The following is a 20,700-nucleotide window of genomic DNA, read 5'->3' on the forward strand; positions in this document are numbered from 1 at the left end:
GCGCCATCCGCGTACCGCTCTAACTCGGTTTCGAGGCTATTTGCCACGCGTTCGTGTGTTCCCGCTCATATTGCTCACGATAGTACAGTGATAATAACCAATTAGTATTCAAGTGAATCTATTCGTAGCTTACGCTGTCAAAGAACTAGGAGCCATGGTAACTGTGGAACAAAAACATGAAAAAGGATGCCCTAGCAAGGACTTATACCCTAGAACTAAGTACAATCTCCACTGATGTTTGTGCCTGTAAACATCGCACCACTCCTCTCAATTGAACTTATTTTTAGCACAGCTCTTGTGGCCTGCAAACATTTCCTGACAAAAAACAAATGATGGTCAATTCCCCATGTACAGGCTGTTTCACACTTAGGAGAAAACTCGGGGTGCATTGGAATGCGTTGCAGCAAGTGCTGGAATCGGGCAGCAGCAGCAGCTCGCGCAGGAGCAGACGCTTGAGGGGTGGAGTCTTGAACTACATCGTCTGCTACGGCGACGCACGCTGACCGCATTGTCGGGAAGCGTCCTACTGTCAAGGGCAGCACGCGGATTTAATCATTACTGCAGGAAATGAGATGATATTCTTTACTAAGCATTGCGCGACGCCAACATCTGAGCTTTCATTGGCAATAATGGGATTCTACAAACTCCTTTTGACAGCATGCTTCGTTTGTTCTTTAGAAAGGCCAGGGTATGTGCGCATATATTTCTTCTCTATGTGTGCTACCATAATACGCAGCAACAAGAAAGAGACACCAAGATGTGCGCATGACATGCTCGGTCTTTATTTGATGCGAGTGGAAAACAAAGCATTCAACAATAATAACTATGAGGGTCAAACACGATGAAACAAATGAAACAAACGGATACGAATAAAGTAATGCTTGATGTTAAGATAATGAGCTCGAAATGATTCTTCTTGACAATAGTTCATTACACCAGACAGGCCCTGCCTGCCGGTGGGGAAATGCACACGTCCCGCACCGAAGTTCACTTTTGGTATCTCGCCATGTCCCCAGCGGCAGCGATGACAGCGCTCATTCTGGAGTGCAATGAGGTGTAAAGTGACTCAGTCAGCGATGTATTCATTCACAGCACGTCCCACTCACTGACGATGGTGTACCAGAGCCTATCCTTGACAGCCCATGCAGAGGATGGCGCACCAGCAATACTTCCGTTGAGCCCCAGACATTTTCAATGAAGTTGATGCCCGGGGATTGGGGCGGCCATTCAAGACAGTGACGCCGCATTCTTCGAGCAGTTCTTGCACAACACCAACAGTGTGGATCAGTGACCTATCGTGTTGGCGTATCCATTTGTTTCATCGTGTTTAACCCGCATAGTTATTGTTGAGTGTTTTGTTTTCCTTCTGCATCAAACAAAGACCAAGCACGTTGTGCGCACATTTTTGTGTCTCTTCCTTGTCACTGCATATTACGGTAGCACATACAGTGAAGAATTATATGTGCACGCACTTAGTACCACGACCTTTTGAAATAACGAACAAAGCATGCTGTCAAAAGAAGTTTGTAGAAACCATTATCACCAAAGAAGACTTAAGGCCCGTTTATAGTCCGACGTTATCGGCGCGCGGGCGAGCGTCGTTCGCGGTCACTCACGCTACATCGGTTGCGCTGCGCCGGCCGAGATGCCATCCCCTCTATACTTCAACACGCGCGCCCTAGGATGCTATCTTCGGAGCATGCGCAGAAGGTTCGCCAAGTCGCGCGCCGTCCGCAAAAGGCGTCTGCGGAGTTGTGTTGGCGCCTTTTTCTTCGCGCGCAATGCATTGTGGTGCGAGAGTTCCGCTGACTTCGACGCGCGAATGGCTCAGGAGCCATATCAGCGCCGGGCCCGTCGGGGCGCGTTGGAAGCCGCCAATAACGTTAGCTGCGCCGGTGCGCCCGATTATAGAGGGGTCGTTTTCGCCGACGTGACGTAGCGTGAGCGTGCGCACGCGCACCCGCGCACGGGCGTTACGTCGGACTATAAACGGCCCTTTAGAGGTTGGCGTCACATAACGCTTAGTAAAGAATATCGGCTCAGTTCCCGCAGTAACAATAAAATACGCGCACTGCTCCTAACAGTAGCGTGCTTCCTGACAATGCAGCCAGTGCATGTCACCATAGCAGACGACCCTGTTCGAGACTCCGCAATCGAGCGTCTGTGCCTGCACGAGCTGCTGTTGCTGCCTGACTCCAGTGCTCACTGCATCGCAATGCAATGTGCTCCGAGTTTTTTCCTTAGTGTGAAACAGCCTGTACATGCCAATTCACAACAACCCAGCTGAATCATAAGTACCTTGCAATATTCCTTGGTGGCGACGATTTCATAGGAACCAAGGCAAAGCTCAGGTCGCTGGAACTTGTCTGATCGTTGGCCCAAATGGTCCAAATGAGCAAAATAAGAAGGAGGCACTGCACATAGCAAAAAGCAATCTCAGTACAGTTGTTCCAAGTACACTGTTTTGTGCTTGCAATGATGCTAAAGGTTCCCAGCATCAAATGAGGTTGCTACTGACAAAGTGGTGCGACATGAAAAAAATGACACCAGATGGCATACATTAAATTAAAAAGCATACATCAAAGCTTTTTTTCATACAAATGAATATCAGAAAAAGGGAGAACTTCAGGTTTTATGTGACAACAGTATTACACCCAGTGCCTACAATTCTGTCTGCACCTGTTTTCAGACTTCCACTGCCTGAGCTGTGTCACTGCAGCAGAAGCAAGTGTCCCAAATTACTACATTAGGTACACACTAGCATCCCCCAATAATGAGAATAAAGGCTTGCTCAGTGGTAGCACTGTGAGAAGCAGAAGATGTATCAATATATAATTAGGTTATGTTGCCATTACAGAGCTGAAAGGGAAACAGGAAACACATAGGGGACGTGCAAGCAAAGGTGCCAGAACAGAGAAGTGTGGACAACGTGCCCAGGAAAACAAGTACTAACACTCAAAGCACAATGATTGCGATGAGCACAATCGTTAGTCATCAAAAAATATCTATGGGTCAAGTGTGTAGGCTATTTATCCGGTAAAACCTCGTTATAAAGAAGTTGAAGTGGGAGCCAGAATTGCTTCATTATAGCCACTACTTCATTGGATCCATTATTGAACCAACTCCAATATAAATCTCTGAGGATTTCAAGGCAAATTTCACTTTGTTAAATCCATTATTTCATTATATCCCGTTTCTTTATAACGAGGTTTGACTATACATGACTCATTGTACGTTCCAGAATGCGCACCACTATTTGCATTGCACAGGCAATCTGATTAGGCAAGATTCTTTCACTATAAAATCGGCGACTACATTCAAGAAAGTTGCGATACATGCAAGGTGCACCTTGTGCAAAGCGGTAACTTAGTAAGAGAGTTAGCTGGTGAAGCCTGATGGCTCGCCCACCTGTGCACGAAGAACCAGTAAAGAATTGAGAACCAACAATACGATCCTTGACAATGCTATGCAGAATACCCAAATGGAGACCTTGTTTAGGTTTGGACACCAATACACTGGCATTGGAATCTGAGACTGGCAACGTTTAATGCTAGAACGTTATCTAGTGAGGCTAGTCTAGCAGTGCTATTGAATTAGAGGGCAGTAAATGGGATATAATAGGGCTCAGTGAAGTTAGGAGGACAAAAGAAGCATATACAGTGCTAAAAAGCAGGCACGTTCTGTGCTACCGGGGCTTAGCGGAGAGACGAGAACTAAGAGTCGGATTCCCAATTAATAAGGATATAGCTGGTAACATACAGGAATTCTATAGCATTAACGATAAGGTGGCAGGTCTTGTTGTGAAACTTAATAAGAGGTACAAATTGAAGGTCGTACAGATATACGCCCCTACATCCAGTCATGATGACCAGGAAGTCGAAAGCTTCTATGAAGACGTGGAATCGGCAATGGGTAAAGTCAAAACAAAATACACTATACTGATGGGCGACTTCAATGCCAGGGTAGGCAAGAAGAAGGCTGGAGACAAGTCAGTGGGGGAATATGGCATAGGCTCTAGGAATAGCAGGGGAGAGTTATTAGTAGAGTTTGCAGAACAGAATAATATGCGGATAATGAATACCTTCTTCCGCAAATGGGATAGCCGAAAGCGGACATGAAGGAGCACGAATGACGAGACTAGAAATGAAATAGACTTTATACTCTGCGCTAACCCTGACATCACACAAGATGCGGACGTGCTCGGCAAGGTGCGCTGCAGTGACCATAGGATGGTAAGAACTCGAATTAGCCTAGACTTGAGGAGGGAATGGAAGAAACTGGTACATAAGAAGATGATCAATGAGTTAGCGGTAAGAGGGAAAATAGAGGGATTCCGGATCAAGCTACAGAACAGGTATTCGGCTTTAACTCAGGAAGCAGACCTTAGTGTTGAAGCAATGAACGACAATCTTAAGGGCATCATTAAGGAGCGTGCAATAGAAGTCAGTGGTAACTCCGTTAGACAGGATACCAGTAAGCTATCGCAGGAGACGAAAAATCTGATCAAGAAACACCAATGTATGAAAGCCTCTAACCCTACAGCTAGAAGAGAACTGGCAGAACTTTCCAAGTTATTCAACAAGCGTAAGACAGCTGACATAAGGAAGTATAATATGGATAGAATTGAACATGCTCTCGGGAACGGAGGAAGCCTAAAAGCAGTGAAGAAGAAACTAGAAATAGGCAAGAATCAGATGTACACGAGACAAAGCCGGCAATATCATTACTAATATGGATGAGATAATCGAAGTGGTTGAGGAGTTCTATAGAGATTTACACAGTACCAGTGGCACCCACGACGATAATGGAAGTGGGAATAGTCTAGAGGATTTGAAATCCCACAAAAATGGAACAAACACATGTGCTAGATTAGTGAAGATGGACAATAGTACCCTTGCAAAATTGTGTGCTTTTCCAATTTAAATTTAGCAGTACAAAAGATCAAGGATTTACTTTTACATACTTGATTTTTTTAATTTGTTCAGCACCAATTTAAAATTAACCTTTTCAGTCACAAATTACGATCAACAGTATATAAATGTATGAAATTTACGTAATTTTATGCCAAGGTACTGGAGACTCAACAGAAAGCTAGTCAAGATGGGAGAATGACTGCATTTTATACCGTGACCAATCATAATTACATAGTAATTAAACATTAATTTACTGTACAGTAAGTCATGCTATGTTTCTTCATTAAAAATAGTGAATCACCCGCTTGAATTACAAGCACAGGTCAACTATTGAGTGCAAGCATTACAAGGGAAAAAAAGATCTCTCACAATTACTACCGTCAAACACGGCAGTGCTTTCACCAAAGCGGTTGTTTGAAGTGGTACATTTCACTCAGAAGTGAAATATGTGTACTTTAGGAAAGCGTAATGTTCGATTTACTCAAAGCTTAATGTTTGTTGTGTATTCCTTGCAACCACTACACAGAAATGGCAAAAATAAGTCGCGTTTACAAACGTGTAGGCCGTGACTGAAGGGATTAACCCTTTGAGGGTAGTTTTTTTTCGCCATATGCAACCGCCCAAGGTCGATTTCTTTTATTGCAGATTCCAATTCTTCTTAGGCACTTATCTCGAAAAAAATTTACTACAATTTTTCTAGGGCGACTGTAAAGTGAGAAAAAAATATTTTGCATTGGTATATATGTACTCTTCATCATGAATAACAACAATAAAAAAGGAAATAAACTTATTAGGATTATAAATTTGATGCATTTTTATACACATAGTTCAAGGCCCATAAAAATACATACACGAGAATATTTTGCAAGACTGAAATGTTCCTGCTCTTATACTAATATGTACATCCATAATAGCGTAATCGAACTGTGTAGGTGCGCACATTCAAGAAATCTGTGTTGTTCTGTGCCCATCAACAAAGCACAACGTGTGACAAACTTAGGCTAATCTTAATCTTATCGCCAACCAGAGGCAATTAATTTTTGTGAGTGTCAAAAAAAAAAAAACAGCAACGGAAACGCATGCACGGCGGCATCCTTCCTATGCGCACCCCTGTGAGCACTAAATGAGCTAGAAAGAGGCGATCGCCCTTTGAGCGATTAGTAACGAGTTAGCCATCAGTTTTGCAAGCGCAAGAAACCGACACTGCCAGCGGAACAAAACCCGAACCGCCGCCCACCCACGTGCGCACCAATGCGCCAGTGGTAGTATATAGAGGCGCGGGAGCAAACTAGCTCTAAAACAAACCATGCAACGAAAACAAAGAGAGGGAGGCGTGCAAAAAAAATTCCCTGTATTCCCACATACTGGCAGCACATGACAGAAAAGAAAAAGTTAGGAAATTAGCGGGCTTTTTAAACGTACAGACGGCGCCGTATACGGAATCGACCATTTTGGGACTTGTTCGTGGATTAACAGTAATCATGAAGCGTAGCAGAAGTTTGCCTCATTTCGTTTCTCCTAGGCTTTTCATTGAAAACATTTTAAAAGTGCATTCATGTGCAATTCCAAATTTTAAAATATTGGGAGTTAACGGTTTTGAAACTCCTATTCTCAGCTATTAGCAATGTGTAATGTCAATATACTTACCACTATAATATAATAAATAAAGAAACAAGCAAGAAGAAAAATTGGGATGACTGCTCATAGAGTAGATCTCAAATCAAGGCAATGATTGCATCAAAAGGCAATGATCAGCAAGCTTTTGAATTCTCACCCTCAGTAGTAGCTTTGCAGAAGACACACTGGAAGCGGCGCCCGCCATCTATGAACTGCATCAGTGGGCACATGTAGGCCTTGCACCGGTTGCACCGCACAGGGCCTTCCTCCCCGAAATCACTCAGTGGCAGGGCACTCTGCATGCACCAAAGGGCTACTGTTTAGGCCGAGCTATAAAATCAGCCTAGGCTAATGTATCAATGCAGAACAAAGAAATGTTCTTCCATTTGCAAGCAGACAGCCATAAACCAGCCAGACTTGAACACACTAATATGCAACAGCAGCAGGAGCATGGGCTGCTGAAATAGACATGCAGTGAACATGTCCGTATAAAAATCAGAACAGGAAGTACTAGCACAGTCAAAAGCTTAAGTTTTGATAAAAGGATGGACCTCCAACTGTGTCTCAAACAGAATATTGGTTTACCTCTGAACATTCACTCAAGCTTTTCTTCTTCATAAGAATTGAGCTAACTGTAACAACAATAATTGAGCTATTTAAACTGTGTGACAGATGTAATAAAATAGGTTCATTCACTCTCCATGATGCATGACTCCATGACTGCTATCTGTCAAGGATAACCATAACAAAGCCTAACAGCTCACCTCACCAGGAGCTTGGCGTGCAAAAGGGCTGATGCACAGGGCAAATGGAAGAGCTGTTTGCCTCAGCATCTCTGGTGTGCATGGCACACTATAGATGGTAGAACGCACAAATCGAGGGCTGCAAATGCCTGCATTGAGAAGCAGTAGCCACTTTAACTCGCAACACTACAACTCAAAAGAACAAAAATGATATAATGTTTATCCAGCAAATATTTTTAAAAAGCTACAATGCAGCTATGAATAATAATGGTACATAGTACAATTGTGCCCCAGTTTTATACAAATCTCATAAGATAGTAGTACCTTCAGTTCAGGCAACTCTACAAATTGCCGTGACAAATTTTTTGCAGCAAGCATGTCTAGAAAATTTGCATTATTACAGGCATATGCGTTACAGATATGTGTACTGCACTATTCACTTCATGGCAATAAGTACCAACGTCTTTGAACATGCACTGACCAGTAAAAAAGTGCACAATTCTGCATGTACTAATTCAAAAGTTCCAGGAAAATAGCAAAAATACAGCAATTAATGTTACCTACCTTCATCATGCACAATAAAGTCAGTAGTGACCAGTGGTGGCACCAGGCCCCTCTTATTTGTGTAGAAAGGACCACTGTGTGCTTTGCGATCATCTTCTATTACTTGGATCTAGAACAGACAGCAAATACCACAAAGTACCCTAACACACTGCTTTCATAAGTTAAACCACCAAATGTTTCACAAATAAGACACTATGTTAGTGTCAATGTGTAATTCTTTATTTATGGAAGCAGTAAAATAATAATAATAAAAGAAGAGGATAATCGTCAATTTCGAAGGCAACAACACATAACACATTTGACAGGAGGTGCAACACCAGATGGAATTTGTAAATAACACATTTGAGAGAACTGAAGCACTGTACAGTGAAATCTCCTTGCCCAACTATCTATAAATCCTATGGAAGGCCATTCCTCCACATACAGGGTATGTGTCAAAATTTGCAAATGTGACAAGCAACATGACAAAATGTTTGGTTTAAACTTGGGCTAAAAAAAATTCAAGGGACACTTAGTTATCCCTACGTGGATGAATGCGAAAGCATTGTAGCCACTGCGCAATGCTTTGACATTATGCCACAATGTAAGGTCATGAGTTCGACTCCCACAAATGCTCGTGGGTTCGAGTGCCTTAATTAACTCTATCTTAAAAAACAGCATTAATTAACTTTGCCTTAACACCACAGGTCGTGGATTCGAGTGCCTTAATTAACTCTAGCTTAAAAAACTGAGCCATAATTAACTTCGCCTTGATTAACACCACAGGTCGTGTGTTCGGCTCCCACCTAAGGACGAGGGTTAATAGCCTTTTCAGACCATCAATGCCGGATTTTCCATGTCATGAGCCACTTAATGCCCTCACATTAAAAAATTAAATTAGGGGTTTTACGTGCCAAAACCATGATCTGATTATGAGGCCCGGAATATTGGGGGGCTCCGGAATAGTTTAGACCACTTAGGGTTTTTTTTAATGTGCACCTAAATATAAGTACATGGGTGTGTTCGCATTTCGCCCCCATTGTAATCTGGGGTGGTTGTCCAGAAATCTCAGTACCACGTCCCCCAACCTAATTGTATATTCCCTTAGGGAAAGTGAGCTATGTATTCAGCAGAACTAAACATCACGCCAATCTTTTCCTCCTAAACTGCTACTGATATGTAGTTAATGATGGTAGACCAGCCCTCACTTTGTGAGAAAGGAAAATGCCTTCAAATGAACATGATATGAAAAAAATTACAAACGGGAAGCTGTGAAACTGAATTTGGAAGGTGTAACCTTTTTCTGGAGGAGATGAGGAAAAAGTAACACAGCTACAAACAGATTTACCCATTATAGTGGCTCAGTGACCACAGCATTCTGCTATTGGGGCATGAGGTGACAGCTTCAATTTCTGACTACAATAACGGTGTCTCAACAGGGCAAGAATTTGGAGCCCTCCACTGTGACATCCCTTATAGCTTAATGGGACGTCATACCCCACTGGTGAATAACAAACAATGTTCCCAAAAGTGGCAGCAATTTGGTAGTGGTGTACTGTGATACTTGCTTTGACAAACACTGGTAAAGTTAAGATGCTTTCATCCGCTTTGGGGTGGCTGCTTTACATCTATTATCAGTCACCCTTGAAGGGCACGAGCTCATGTGAGATGAAGCACCTTTCATTATGGCAGAGAAGAAGAAAGATATTCAAGAATTATCAGGCCAGTGCAAATACATCATAGGATGACATGCCAGCCTATATGCATGCCTCCCATTAAAAGCTATTTTCTACTGCTGCAACAGTTCTCACCTTATTCTAATTTTGTTATGAACCTTTGCCGAGATGCTGTATGCTTCAAAATTTCTTATGATGAAAAGGCAGGTCTCAAACAGAAGGCATTAATGACGCATAAAATTTGGGATTAGAAATGCTGTTCAATATGAAGAATAGTACTTAGCATAATGAATTTCTTTCAAAGGCATGACACTGCTTTCTTAAAGATGCCAGACCCAAGCTCACAGGAAATTTATTTGTTTCAATTATCCTGACAGCATTTTATCACAGCTAAATGCTTTTAAAATGGAGCATTCACATTGCATAATTTTTTTCTTATTTTTCTAGGGTAAAATCTATTTTACATAAAGCACCTTGCGTAAGACTGTATGCACAGTAATTTGGCAGTTTCGTAAAAATGACCAGATGGCATCCACCAGTGCCTTGCTCTTCAGCTCCGATAAATAGCGCACAACTCTACCTGAACCTTACTTGTCATGTGCATATACTGTCATGCCAGCCAGAAGACAAGATATTTTCTTCAAGTAGCATAAATTATTACTATAACCATCATCCAACTCGGGCAAAACATTCCCTTAGTTAACCAGAACTGTTGCTAACTTCCGCTCCGTTCACACATAAAGAAAAAAAATTTTTGTTACTGATGCCTGTATGCGTAACACCAACTCAGGGACTGTCAATAGATGCACCCTGAACCAATGAACAATAAATGCTGCTCTTGGCAAGAAAAAATTAACGTCTAAATTTTGTAATACGCAGAAAATAAAAGAGTCTGTAGTGAAACTTTCTGAAACGTGATGGCTCTTTTGCACAAAGTTTTCCTTTAAAAGTTGACTTACGTGGCAGGGTAACTTGCTAAAGGATGCACTTTGCTGACCCTGCAGTAAAAGCAGGTGCCAGGTATGCCAGCATGCATGTGCAAATATAACAAGCATTGTCAAAAGCACATGGAGCTCTATTGAGACAGCCTGAAACCATTGCAACTGTAATGCAGTGTAGTCCATAGTGTCGCCAAGAATCATTCAACTAACGCTGCAGAAAAAAAACAGAAGTTTGAATAAATGGACAAGTTCAGATGCTGAGCATTACCTCAGGTGTGTCATGTCTCTTAACCATAAATCTGCATATTTCATTCAGGTTTTGTGCCCGTAACCCTTTGCTTACTATTTCCCTGCATTTTTTACCTGTACACCTACTTTCACTTTGCAATTTTGCAATTTCACTTTGCAAATTCAGCAACCATCGATCACAATTGAAAGCCTGATTAACCAACTAGCTGTATTCACCATAAAATCGTAAACTGTACAATTTGCATGCTAATAAAGTCACTTATTTATACAGCCGAATCTCAATAATTTGAACTCGAAGGGACCCGAAAATTTGCTCGAATTAAAGGGACTTCTTCTCGAAGTATTCGTGCACCATAGCACAATGCACAAAAGGAGCACGTCGTGAAATATTGCGGCGAGCGAGCCCACAGCGAGCAAGGACCACGAAACTGCCCACGCTGGCCAACGCTCGCTTTCTGATAATGGCAAAAAACGAAAGTTCAAGGAGCGGGCTAAGCTGGTGCCGGCCCAGCAGGGCTGGAGGCGCCGGCGCGGAGGCATGAGCATGCAGAGACTGTCGAAGGTGAGAGAGTTATGAGGGAGTTGAGATGGAGGGTGAGGGAAGCATAGCTGCGAGGAAGGACGGGAGCGAAGTGGATTTGCTTTCCTGCCAGCTTGCTGGATGGCACTAATTACCTCTGCCACCTACTGCCACCGAAGCAGCAGAGTTGCTGAGGCTGGACTGGGCCTCCACTGTTGCTTCCCTCTGCATACTCACATGTTTTTTTCCTTCGTCTGCTGGCATATCAATGCTGTGTTTATGTTCTTTGTCCTGCGTTCTCAACATGAGCCATGTCTTATCAAGATGATAAAGTTGTTGCCACTGATCATAATCATGTTCATGTGCTCCCTTCTGTTGTGGCGTCGCTGCATTCAAAAGACAAGGAGGCACTGGGTGTTGCCTTCACGTCCTTGTATTCGAGTCTGTCTTGTCGTACAGAACTGGATATGGCGCACTCTCTCCAACCATCTTTCCATTGGGGCGTCTCGGTTTAGACGCCTCATTATAAAGAAAGCGTGAACGAGACCAGCCAAGCCAACCAAAACAAGCGTGAGTGAGACCTGACGCGAGCAGACGATAGTGCAAAACAAGCGGTCCGGCTGCACCAGGCACGAGTGCGAACAGAACAGTTGAGCGGGCCTGCATGATACTAGTTTCCCATGTGTACATCACAGTAGGGCTACTTTTATTGGTCTCCTCAGCTTGTCGCTCGTTTGCCGCCGCGGCAAGCCACAAAAAACCGCCCAGGACCGATCCCTCCCGTGACGCATTCTGCCGCTAATGTGGCTGGGGCATTCATTTGAGAGAGGGTAAAATTTCTGGCCCAGTTCCCCCACCCCCCTTCAGCGCAGCATTGCAGGGTTTCTCCTAAGCCTTTCCTCTATGGTGGAGTCACAGCAATGCTGGTCGGAGGTGCTACCACATGATTTGGCATGCTGGTGAGAGCACTGTTGGAACACGGTATGTTCAAATTAACCATCACAAATGCTTGCGCATTCGAATTACCGGGCATTTTTGCCGATTGGAATGCACGTAACTTTGACGGGACCACGGTGTCAGTTTGAATAAACCAGCAGTTCAGATTAAGCATGTTCGAATTACCAAGATTCGACTGTATGTTAAGCTTTACACGTACTACCTCACTTCTGTTCAATGCAGCCTCACTGTGCTACAAAACCCACTGATTGTTCAACGAAAACATGGAAGTCTAAAAAACATGCCACTCTACTTTGGTTAAGTGTGTTAACTTCTGGCTAATACAGAGAGAGAGAGAGAGAGGCCACAGGAAGATGGAGACTAAGAAATGTCACTGGCCCTAGCAACATTTCTTCTTCTACCCATGTTAACTCTGAGTAAAGCACTCAGCTCACACACTATATGTGGCTCAGCTTGTATAGCAATCAGAACAAACAAATTAACGCTGTGATTGTGTTATCGCAGCATTTTATTTTTTCCCGCCGGCATTTAACTGTTATTCACAGTGTTCTCCTGCGTGTTTTACCGTGGTATACATACTCAGTAAAACATTGTGGCCAGTGGCTGATCATCTAGCAAAGTAGGCCCTATTACAGTGTAAAAATTGGCATTATAAATGAATGCAGAGCACACCTGTGCAAAACTAAAGCAAGTAGTACCACAAGCACCACCTCATAAGCTATAAAGTTTCACTAGCACCATATTTCTAACCAGAAAGATCTTATGTGCTACTTGAAAATTTAAGGAAGAGTGCGATGTGATGGGCACAATTAAATAAACCTGCAAGCCAAGTCTAATGGTACCCTGCACTGACCTCAACAATATATAGGTACAGTGCTCAGTAATTTAAATGCGACACTCGGAGCGTATGGCTGCCAGCAGTTCTTGTGCCACCTGTGGGCACTGGGGACACTGATGCACTGTGTTATATGACACAAGCGAGAGCCTTTGTGACGCATTGTAACTGCACTTGGCCCCTCGGCAAGCACCCAGTGCTCACCGGTGGTGCAAAAAGTGCTGGGTGTTTATCACATCTGAACCAGTGAGCATTGCACCTATGATGGGATTTAAAAGAATGTATCCAAGTTAACTAGGATACAAGAGCATCTTTGTCCCATACAAATTAAGTGCCTGTATGTTGTAGTATCTGAAATGTACACATTTTTTTCAAGCATTTGATAACAGTAGCTTGCCCAGCATTAAGTCATTCATAGAACTTCATTTCAATAAGCTGTTTCATATTCTGCACAAATATATGCATAAACTTTGCATATTGTTATAAAATAAGTAAACAAAAGAAAAAGAAAAACATATAGTGTGACTGATGTTTCTCAGGTACATCAACTAGCACTTGTGCCACTTTACCTCCACACCCTAGAAATATTGTTCATAGATATTGGACAAGAATTTAAACCGAATTTTAATGCCTGTCAAAGCGATTATTAAAAAAGAACTAAAATCCTTTCATACCACTGAACTTGTAAGTTGAACTTAGGACACAAATTTGCAATGCTGATGAGAATACTCCAGTGCCGAACGACTTTCTATCAAGAGATTCGGTGAAGCAGTCACGTAAGCCAAAACAAATTCATAGGATTTAGTTTTCTGGTCTAAGAAAGTATATGGGTGTTAAAAATTCGAGTAATTAAGCATGCCAATTTCTTTCTAAACATTTCCAATTCAAAATGTAAAATTTGAACATGAGCTTTTATTGCATAGCTTTCTATCAGACAAAGAAATGGAATATATTTGGTTGCACGGCATAACCTTAGCGGATAGTAGAGTGAATGTAAGTGTTTGCATATTAAAGTGAATGTAAAAATCATTTCAAGGCACAAAAATTATTTGAACAGCGATGATGTATACTTACCGAATGAGCCCTTAAAATACACAAACATACTTTTGTTAAAGTATAATGATAGCAATTTAACATGGTTGCACACATTAGCCAAATTTGTTGTCTACATGAGCACACTTACTTTGATTTTATTACAGATGAAAACTACTCAAGGCAATACATTGCTGCCATGAACATCTGAGCCACACAATATTGTCATGCAGCAGGAAACAACACAATATTACTCTAAAGAGCATCTAGGGTTTCTTGTGGCTTTTTAAATTCCCCATCCTTCTTCAGACAGCCTGGTGATGATGGTGAAGCAGAGAACCAAACATTTGTATATAGCGTCTCAATTATGAGGTGAGCAAGAAATTTGAGTTTGGTAAGTTGTATGTGTCTAACCTAAAAATGTTAAGCGTAACGTTAAGAGACAGGAAGATAGCAGTATGGATCAGATAGCAAACGGGGATAGCCAATATTCTGGGTGACATCAAGAGAAAGAAAAGCGGATCTCGGCAGGCCATTAACGCATAGGGTAGATAACCAGTTGACCTTAGAGTTACAGAATGGGTGCAAAGGGAAAGTAGGCACAGTCAAGGACAGCAGAAAATTAGGTGTGGTGATGAAATTAGGAAAACTGCAGGTGCAAGACAGGGGTAATTGGAAATCGCTGGGAGAGGCTTTCTTCCTGCAGTAGACAGAAAAATAGGCTGATGATGATGCGCCTGACCAGAACTAGTGGCCATCATGTCATCAATGAAAAAGAAGAGAAAAAAAAAAAAAGACCACTGCAGAAGGGCAATGCATATTCGGTGGAAGATTGTCAAGACTGCCAACTCTCTGCAATAGTTTTCAGCATGCAAGATGTGGAAGAAGGTGTGGGAACACCACCAAAGAGTTCAAGGGCTACTCTTGTTTGCAGATAACTCTGCTCATATGCAATGAATTCAAATATAACTCTCGTCAGAGTTTCATGAAGTGGTGCCTTTAAAGCCAACTACACTTAAGAAATTAGTTCAAAAGTGCAGCAGGAAACTTTTAAGCTATCATTTGTCAGAAATGTATGACTAAAATATTTAGCTAGCTATAGCTAAAGCCCCTGCATCCACGCGCCACTGCCGCTCTCTTAAGTAGCGACAACCTTTGTTGTGCGCCGCCTTTTCCTCTCACACCAAATCCGGTTTCGGTATTTCCGGTTCCGGCATTTCCAATTTAAAAATTTCCGGTTCCGGCGTTTCCGCTTCCTGGAGTTGCACTGCGGGAATTTCCGCTTTGACTGCTGTTAGATGATGGTGAGACACCCGCGCGTGCTTAGCAGAGCTGTGGAAGTCACCATAAGAAGAATGCAAAGGGGACAAGCTGTTGTATTCTGCTGAAGTAGTAGTTCGCGGTCACTGTTTTCCAAATGCACGAAAAACGGCAGTGGTCTCCAAACGCCCAGACACTACATTCCAGTGTACGTTGTCACTCGTGCCACAACCGGTCGCAGGTTGACGCGAAGCAGCGAACGCGAGCAGATCGCTGGTTATAATAGGCGGTGGTTCTTGGATGGAATCACATTCGCAGTTTCAACCGCAGCTGGTGCAATTAAAGCCTCTCCAGCGATGCGAAAGTAAACAACGCTAAAAAACAAAACGTCACTTCCACTCGGAACAGGAAGCTGCAGCTACTTAAGTTCCGCTTGGCGCCGGAAGCTAAGGGGGTGAGTGGGAGAGGAGCGTGGAGGAGGAGGGAAAGTTGGCGGTACTTAACCTGGTCAGCGGAAACGTGTATGGAGGGGCTTTACTATAGCTAGCCAGTCAAAAGGAAGTGAACAAGCATGAGACTTGCATAGGGTGACATTTCATGTCACCTTATGCACATGTGTACGGCCGAGACTAAGCTCTTGAGGCTTTTGGACCACAAAAGCTACATCTTCATGAATGCAATGGCTGCAGACTGCATTTGCAAGCTCTTCATTTCAACGTGATGTGCCAATGCTTACATGTAGTGCATCAAGTCTCTGGTGGTGCATAAACTTTTTCCATGTTTGTAAGATCTGATATGCTAAAAGAGTGCCATATACGTTGTCACAATTAGATAAACACAAACACAGCTAAACACAACAGATCCAAACACAATTGCTTATACAGTGGCCATCACTGGGCCACTCAACACATGAGTGATTATCAGAGACAGCAACTAGTCCAAAAAAGAAGAAGCATCTCCTGCGATAGAAAATTATTAGGCAGCTATACGAAGTAAGGATAGTAGTTTTATCGGCAGTGCAAGCTTGTAGACACTCGCTTACTAAATAAATTAACAAGCATGGTGCCATGCGAACACAAGCAAACACGAACATATCTCATTAGAATTACCACGGACACTCACTGTCAAACGCTGGCGTGCAGAAGCACGGCAGCAGCAGCGCACAAATTGACCTTCGTGCTGCCTCTCAGTTAGACATGAACTAAGAGGCACGAACACAGTGTACACGAAGCTATCAGCACTCAGCGCACTCTGTCCCTATCGCAGATTGCTTTGAAGATAGGGTCCGCACGGCCGTGCCACACGCAGCCGCCACCAGAGTAGAATGCCCCCCTCCCCCTCGGTACCTTGTGCACAATGGAACATGGTGCACTTCTTCCCCGCCTTCCTTCCTTGAACACGCGAGGTCAAGCCACCATCGTCATCTCTTTCTCGCACACTTTCACTCACATATACAGCATATGGTGCACGGCCAAGATGTTATTGCACCTGGATTTTATACTGAACCTCATGGCGATGCCGACGCCGACGGCAGAAATGCACCTGGGGTGGCCATATAATTGCTATACAATAAAAAATATATTTTCTAAGTGGCCCACTCACTGGGCTCGGCATCTGGTCAGGGTCAAGCTTCCGTTGCTGCTGCTGCTGTGGTGGTGGCGGCGCTGTCATAGTGGGGTGGGCCGCAGGCATTTGAACACCGGGTGGGGCACCATAGCCAGCACCTGGGGGAGGGCCTAAACTGCCCGGTCCATTAGCCTGTGTACCCTGCAGAAAGGAACGCCTAAGGTCATTCATCTTCTGCTATAAGTGAATGCTTGTGCAAGCAGCCATTTTAAAATGACTATAAGCTACAATCCAATCAGTAAACTACAGTGTTGGGCTGGAGTAGCTGATACACCTCTTCTCAAGAACACCCAGGCCATATGGCACATGCAGTGAGGCTTGTACTACACTTCCAGCACCTCAATGTGCTATCATACGTCCAGTATCATAAACTGAAGGCTTTTTAGGCCCTTGGTGAGTCACAGGAGTCTCACCACATAACCCAGCAGTAGCACTACACACGTATTTAATGGCCTGGAACTTTTGAAAATGGCTGCACGTGATACAAAGGCTGAAGATACAACAAACAGGACACCAGTTCTTGAGCCGTCCTGCGTTCTCTTTCACACATCCAACTTAAACTTCTCCTCAGCTTTTGTTCATGAAAGTCGCACAAGATGAAATATAGCCAGTAAGATAAATTCAAGCTGCACAGCTCTCACTAGCAAGCTCTGGTCCAGCATGACATGAGTGGCTCTGTGTCTCTCTTCCCATCTGTGAAATGTCAAGGCTGCAATGAGCAGTCTCTATTCAAAGTTAGTCTTCAATCCCCACAATATAGCCGCAGGAATTTAGGGCCACAGGATACAAGTGCTAAGTTTACTAACGACCATACAGTTATGAGTACAGGCTACCTGCGTTGTGCTGACTGCTAAGCCATGGTCACGGATGGTGGCACTGCGTTCCCCCATTGGGGCGCCAGTGTTACTGCCTCGGCCACATCGACAGAAAAGCAGCGGACTGGCATGAAATCTCCAGAATTCGTGGCCACAGTGCACAAGCGCTAAGTTGCTGCTTTGCTTTGTTATAGGCAGGCATTCAGTCCTATTTGAGCAGTTCGCTGCTTGACCTAAGTGGCTACTAATTCCGTCTGGCTATGTCAAGTGGCTGCGTAATGCAAATGTAACCTACGCCATGAGCACTGATCTTAGTACACAGTGTGCTCATATTAGTATGTTTTGCCCATGCTCAGGAAGCCAAACTTCAAGTACCAATCAAATAAATGTTATCTGTGTCCTCCTGCTGAGACTTTCTTTTGTACTTGCATCCTAGTACATTGCCTTGCACCTCCTTTGTGTTGGTGGTGTTGAGGCCAGCCCTGGGCCTATGATATAGGACATCCATATCTCCTCACACAGTTCATTGATGACAATGAGGCAAAATTCAAGAACACCACTGCTCTCCTAACGAAAATAAGAAAAGGCATTGCAGAAATAAAAGTACAACTTATTAGTACTGAACAGAACATTAGAGGTGGCTGCAAAATTAGGGGTGATGTCTGTTCTGTTTATGGCACAATAATTTCAGAAAGAACTTGCTTTATTAAACCAAAAGGAAATAATTTTAAAAGCTTTTGAAGAGAAGGAATTTATAGCTAGTATATACATAGATTTTTCAAAAGCCCTTGATTGCCTGAACCACATAACGTTGCTAAAAAAAATTCGAGCTGTATGGTATACGAGGCACACCCCTACAACTTCTAACCTCTTACCTAAAATTTCGTAAACAAGCCATAGTGATAGGTGATTCTCTTTCCTCATTTAAAAATGTGAATGCTGGTGTTCCCCAAGGGAGCATCCTTGGTCCCCTTCTGTTTAACTTTTACATTAACAACATGATTAAGATAAGCGCGAAACCGACATTTGTTATTTATGCAGATGACACGAAACTACTGTTTTGAAACTCAAACACGACACTTCACCTCGATATAAACGATTCCCTTGACAAATTGAACTCCTGGAGCAAGTTAAATTCATTGGAGATAAATGTTAATAAAACAAAGGCAATCCTGTTTTCACCCAAACAATCACGTGCTGTGCTAGAAGGTAATCTTCTCCTCGGTAATGACATTGTAGAAGTTGTTGACTCTGTTAAAGCACTTGGTGTCCATTTTCATAAAAACATGTCCTGATATCTGCATATCAATCACGTTATTACTTGTATTGCAAAGTCTGTTGGTATTTTAGCAAAGTTTCGATTCTTTTTACCACAAGAGGTTAAACTAAAGATTTATAAAGCTCTGTTCCTTTCTCATCTTAATTACTGTATCCTTGTCTGGGGGAAAACCACAACAACGAATTTAAATCGCATATTCGTACTCCAAAAGAAAGCTCCTCGACATATAGCCAATGCAGATTACCACGCTCATACTAAACCACCTTTTCATCATTTTAATTTAGTTTCTACTCGCAATCTTTACTCGTATCATCTGGCAATAAGATATAAACAAAGCATCAACAATCCTGGAAATTTATTAGCTTCCCTTGCAGACCTGACAATTCGAACGCCGATACATTACACTCGTAGCACCGGACCTTGGCAAATACCATTTTCGAGAACATCCTATGGGGAGCAAATGCTTCGCTGTTCTCTTCCTATGCTAATAAATTATCTACACAAACAGACACTAACGATAGAAAATAGTAGTAGAACAAGGCTCCGCAAATTTTTTGTACATGTCGAATAACAACTTTATAAGAAAATGTAAAATTCACTTATATGTTCAGAAGATTGTTTTCTTCTCATTTGTATGCCTGTGTTATTTATTGTACACTAGTTATCTTGTTATGTATAATTGATTCTATTGTTTGTTTGTCAACTTGTCACCTTCGCTGTGCCTTGTAAAAGGGGACCCGAACCCTCGTCAAGTGGACTAGGTTCCACTTTTTGTTCAGGCCTCCTTCCAAATGTTCTTTGGAAAAATAAACATGATTTTGATTTTGATTGATTCTCATCATAAGGTAGAAATTGTATCGTCTCATAAAAAATTTTTTTTAGATATGCTTTTTTCTCGTACACCTCAAGAATGAAACAATCTTCCTACAACCTTCTTGCCATGCGGCAAAGGTATTACTATTCCCCAAGCAGTCAGCTGAACTTCACTGATCCTCTCTATCATTCATTAGAAATGAGTTCAGTGTGCATCCACAATGCACTGCAATATTAGGCGGTGATTTTAACTACCCTGATAAAAATTAGACCACATCATCCATGAGCTCTTACACAAATCGTCAAGAGTGTTCCCACTTTCTTTACATAATGACAGTGTTTAATTTAGTTCAGATGGTACATGACAAAACAAGAGAACATGTTCTATATTTGCTCTTTACAAATAAACCAAATGAAGCCCACACCAACATACTACAGGAAATAAGTTGCTCGTTCCAGGCTTGCTCCAGAATAGGCCACACACTTGTTCATTGTTCACTTCCACTGTCCCTTGAAGCAAAATCTACAGTCACAAAACATACTACTAAACTATTCTAGAGCTGACAGCGCTAAAATGAACTGAACAGCTTGCCCCCATTTTGAAAGGAATGTGTAATACCCTCACAACAAATGAAAACTGGATTTTGTTCCATGATAAAATGAAACAACTCAAACTTGCTTGAATCTCTAAAATAACCATTAAAACTACAACAGGTGTGCCATGGTTCACACAGTATGCCAAAAGTCTTAATAGGAAAAAGAGAACATAACAAAGGGCAAACAAAAGAATTGCTCATGATGATTGGTAAAAATACAAAGATGAACATGATAGCACTGAGATAGCAATTTAAGGACTAAAGATAATTTCTCAATTTATACAT

General features: G+C 42.5%; 1 protein-coding gene across 6 annotated transcripts in view; it reads right to left on the minus strand.

Annotated features, from left to right (window-relative positions):
- Window positions 1–20,700, minus strand: part of Sec24CD (Secretory 24CD) — an 89,930-nt gene that overhangs the window by 55,927 nt on the left and 13,303 nt on the right. For 4 of the 6 annotated variants that reach the window (XM_070524974.1, XM_070524985.1, XM_070524971.1 and 1 more), the window contains exons 5-10: window positions 16,889–17,053; window positions 10,452–10,490; window positions 7,838–7,946; window positions 7,295–7,422; window positions 6,688–6,826; window positions 2,299–2,414 (exon numbers count right to left, since the gene is read on the minus strand). In XM_070524974.1, the coding sequence (XP_070381075.1) occupies window positions 2,299–2,414; window positions 6,688–6,826; window positions 7,295–7,422; window positions 7,838–7,946; window positions 10,452–10,490; window positions 16,889–17,053 (696 nt within the window). The remainder of the gene's footprint in view (window positions 1–2,298; window positions 2,415–6,687; window positions 6,827–7,294; window positions 7,423–7,837; window positions 7,947–10,451; window positions 10,491–16,888; window positions 17,054–20,700) is intronic. The other 2 variants (XM_070524992.1, XM_070524979.1) reach the window with 1 other exon arrangement.

The sequence above is a fragment of the Dermacentor albipictus genome, chromosome 1 (genome assembly GCF_038994185.2).
Source record: "Dermacentor albipictus isolate Rhodes 1998 colony chromosome 1, USDA_Dalb.pri_finalv2, whole genome shotgun sequence".
NCBI lineage: Eukaryota > Metazoa > Arthropoda > Arachnida > Ixodida > Ixodidae > Dermacentor > Dermacentor albipictus.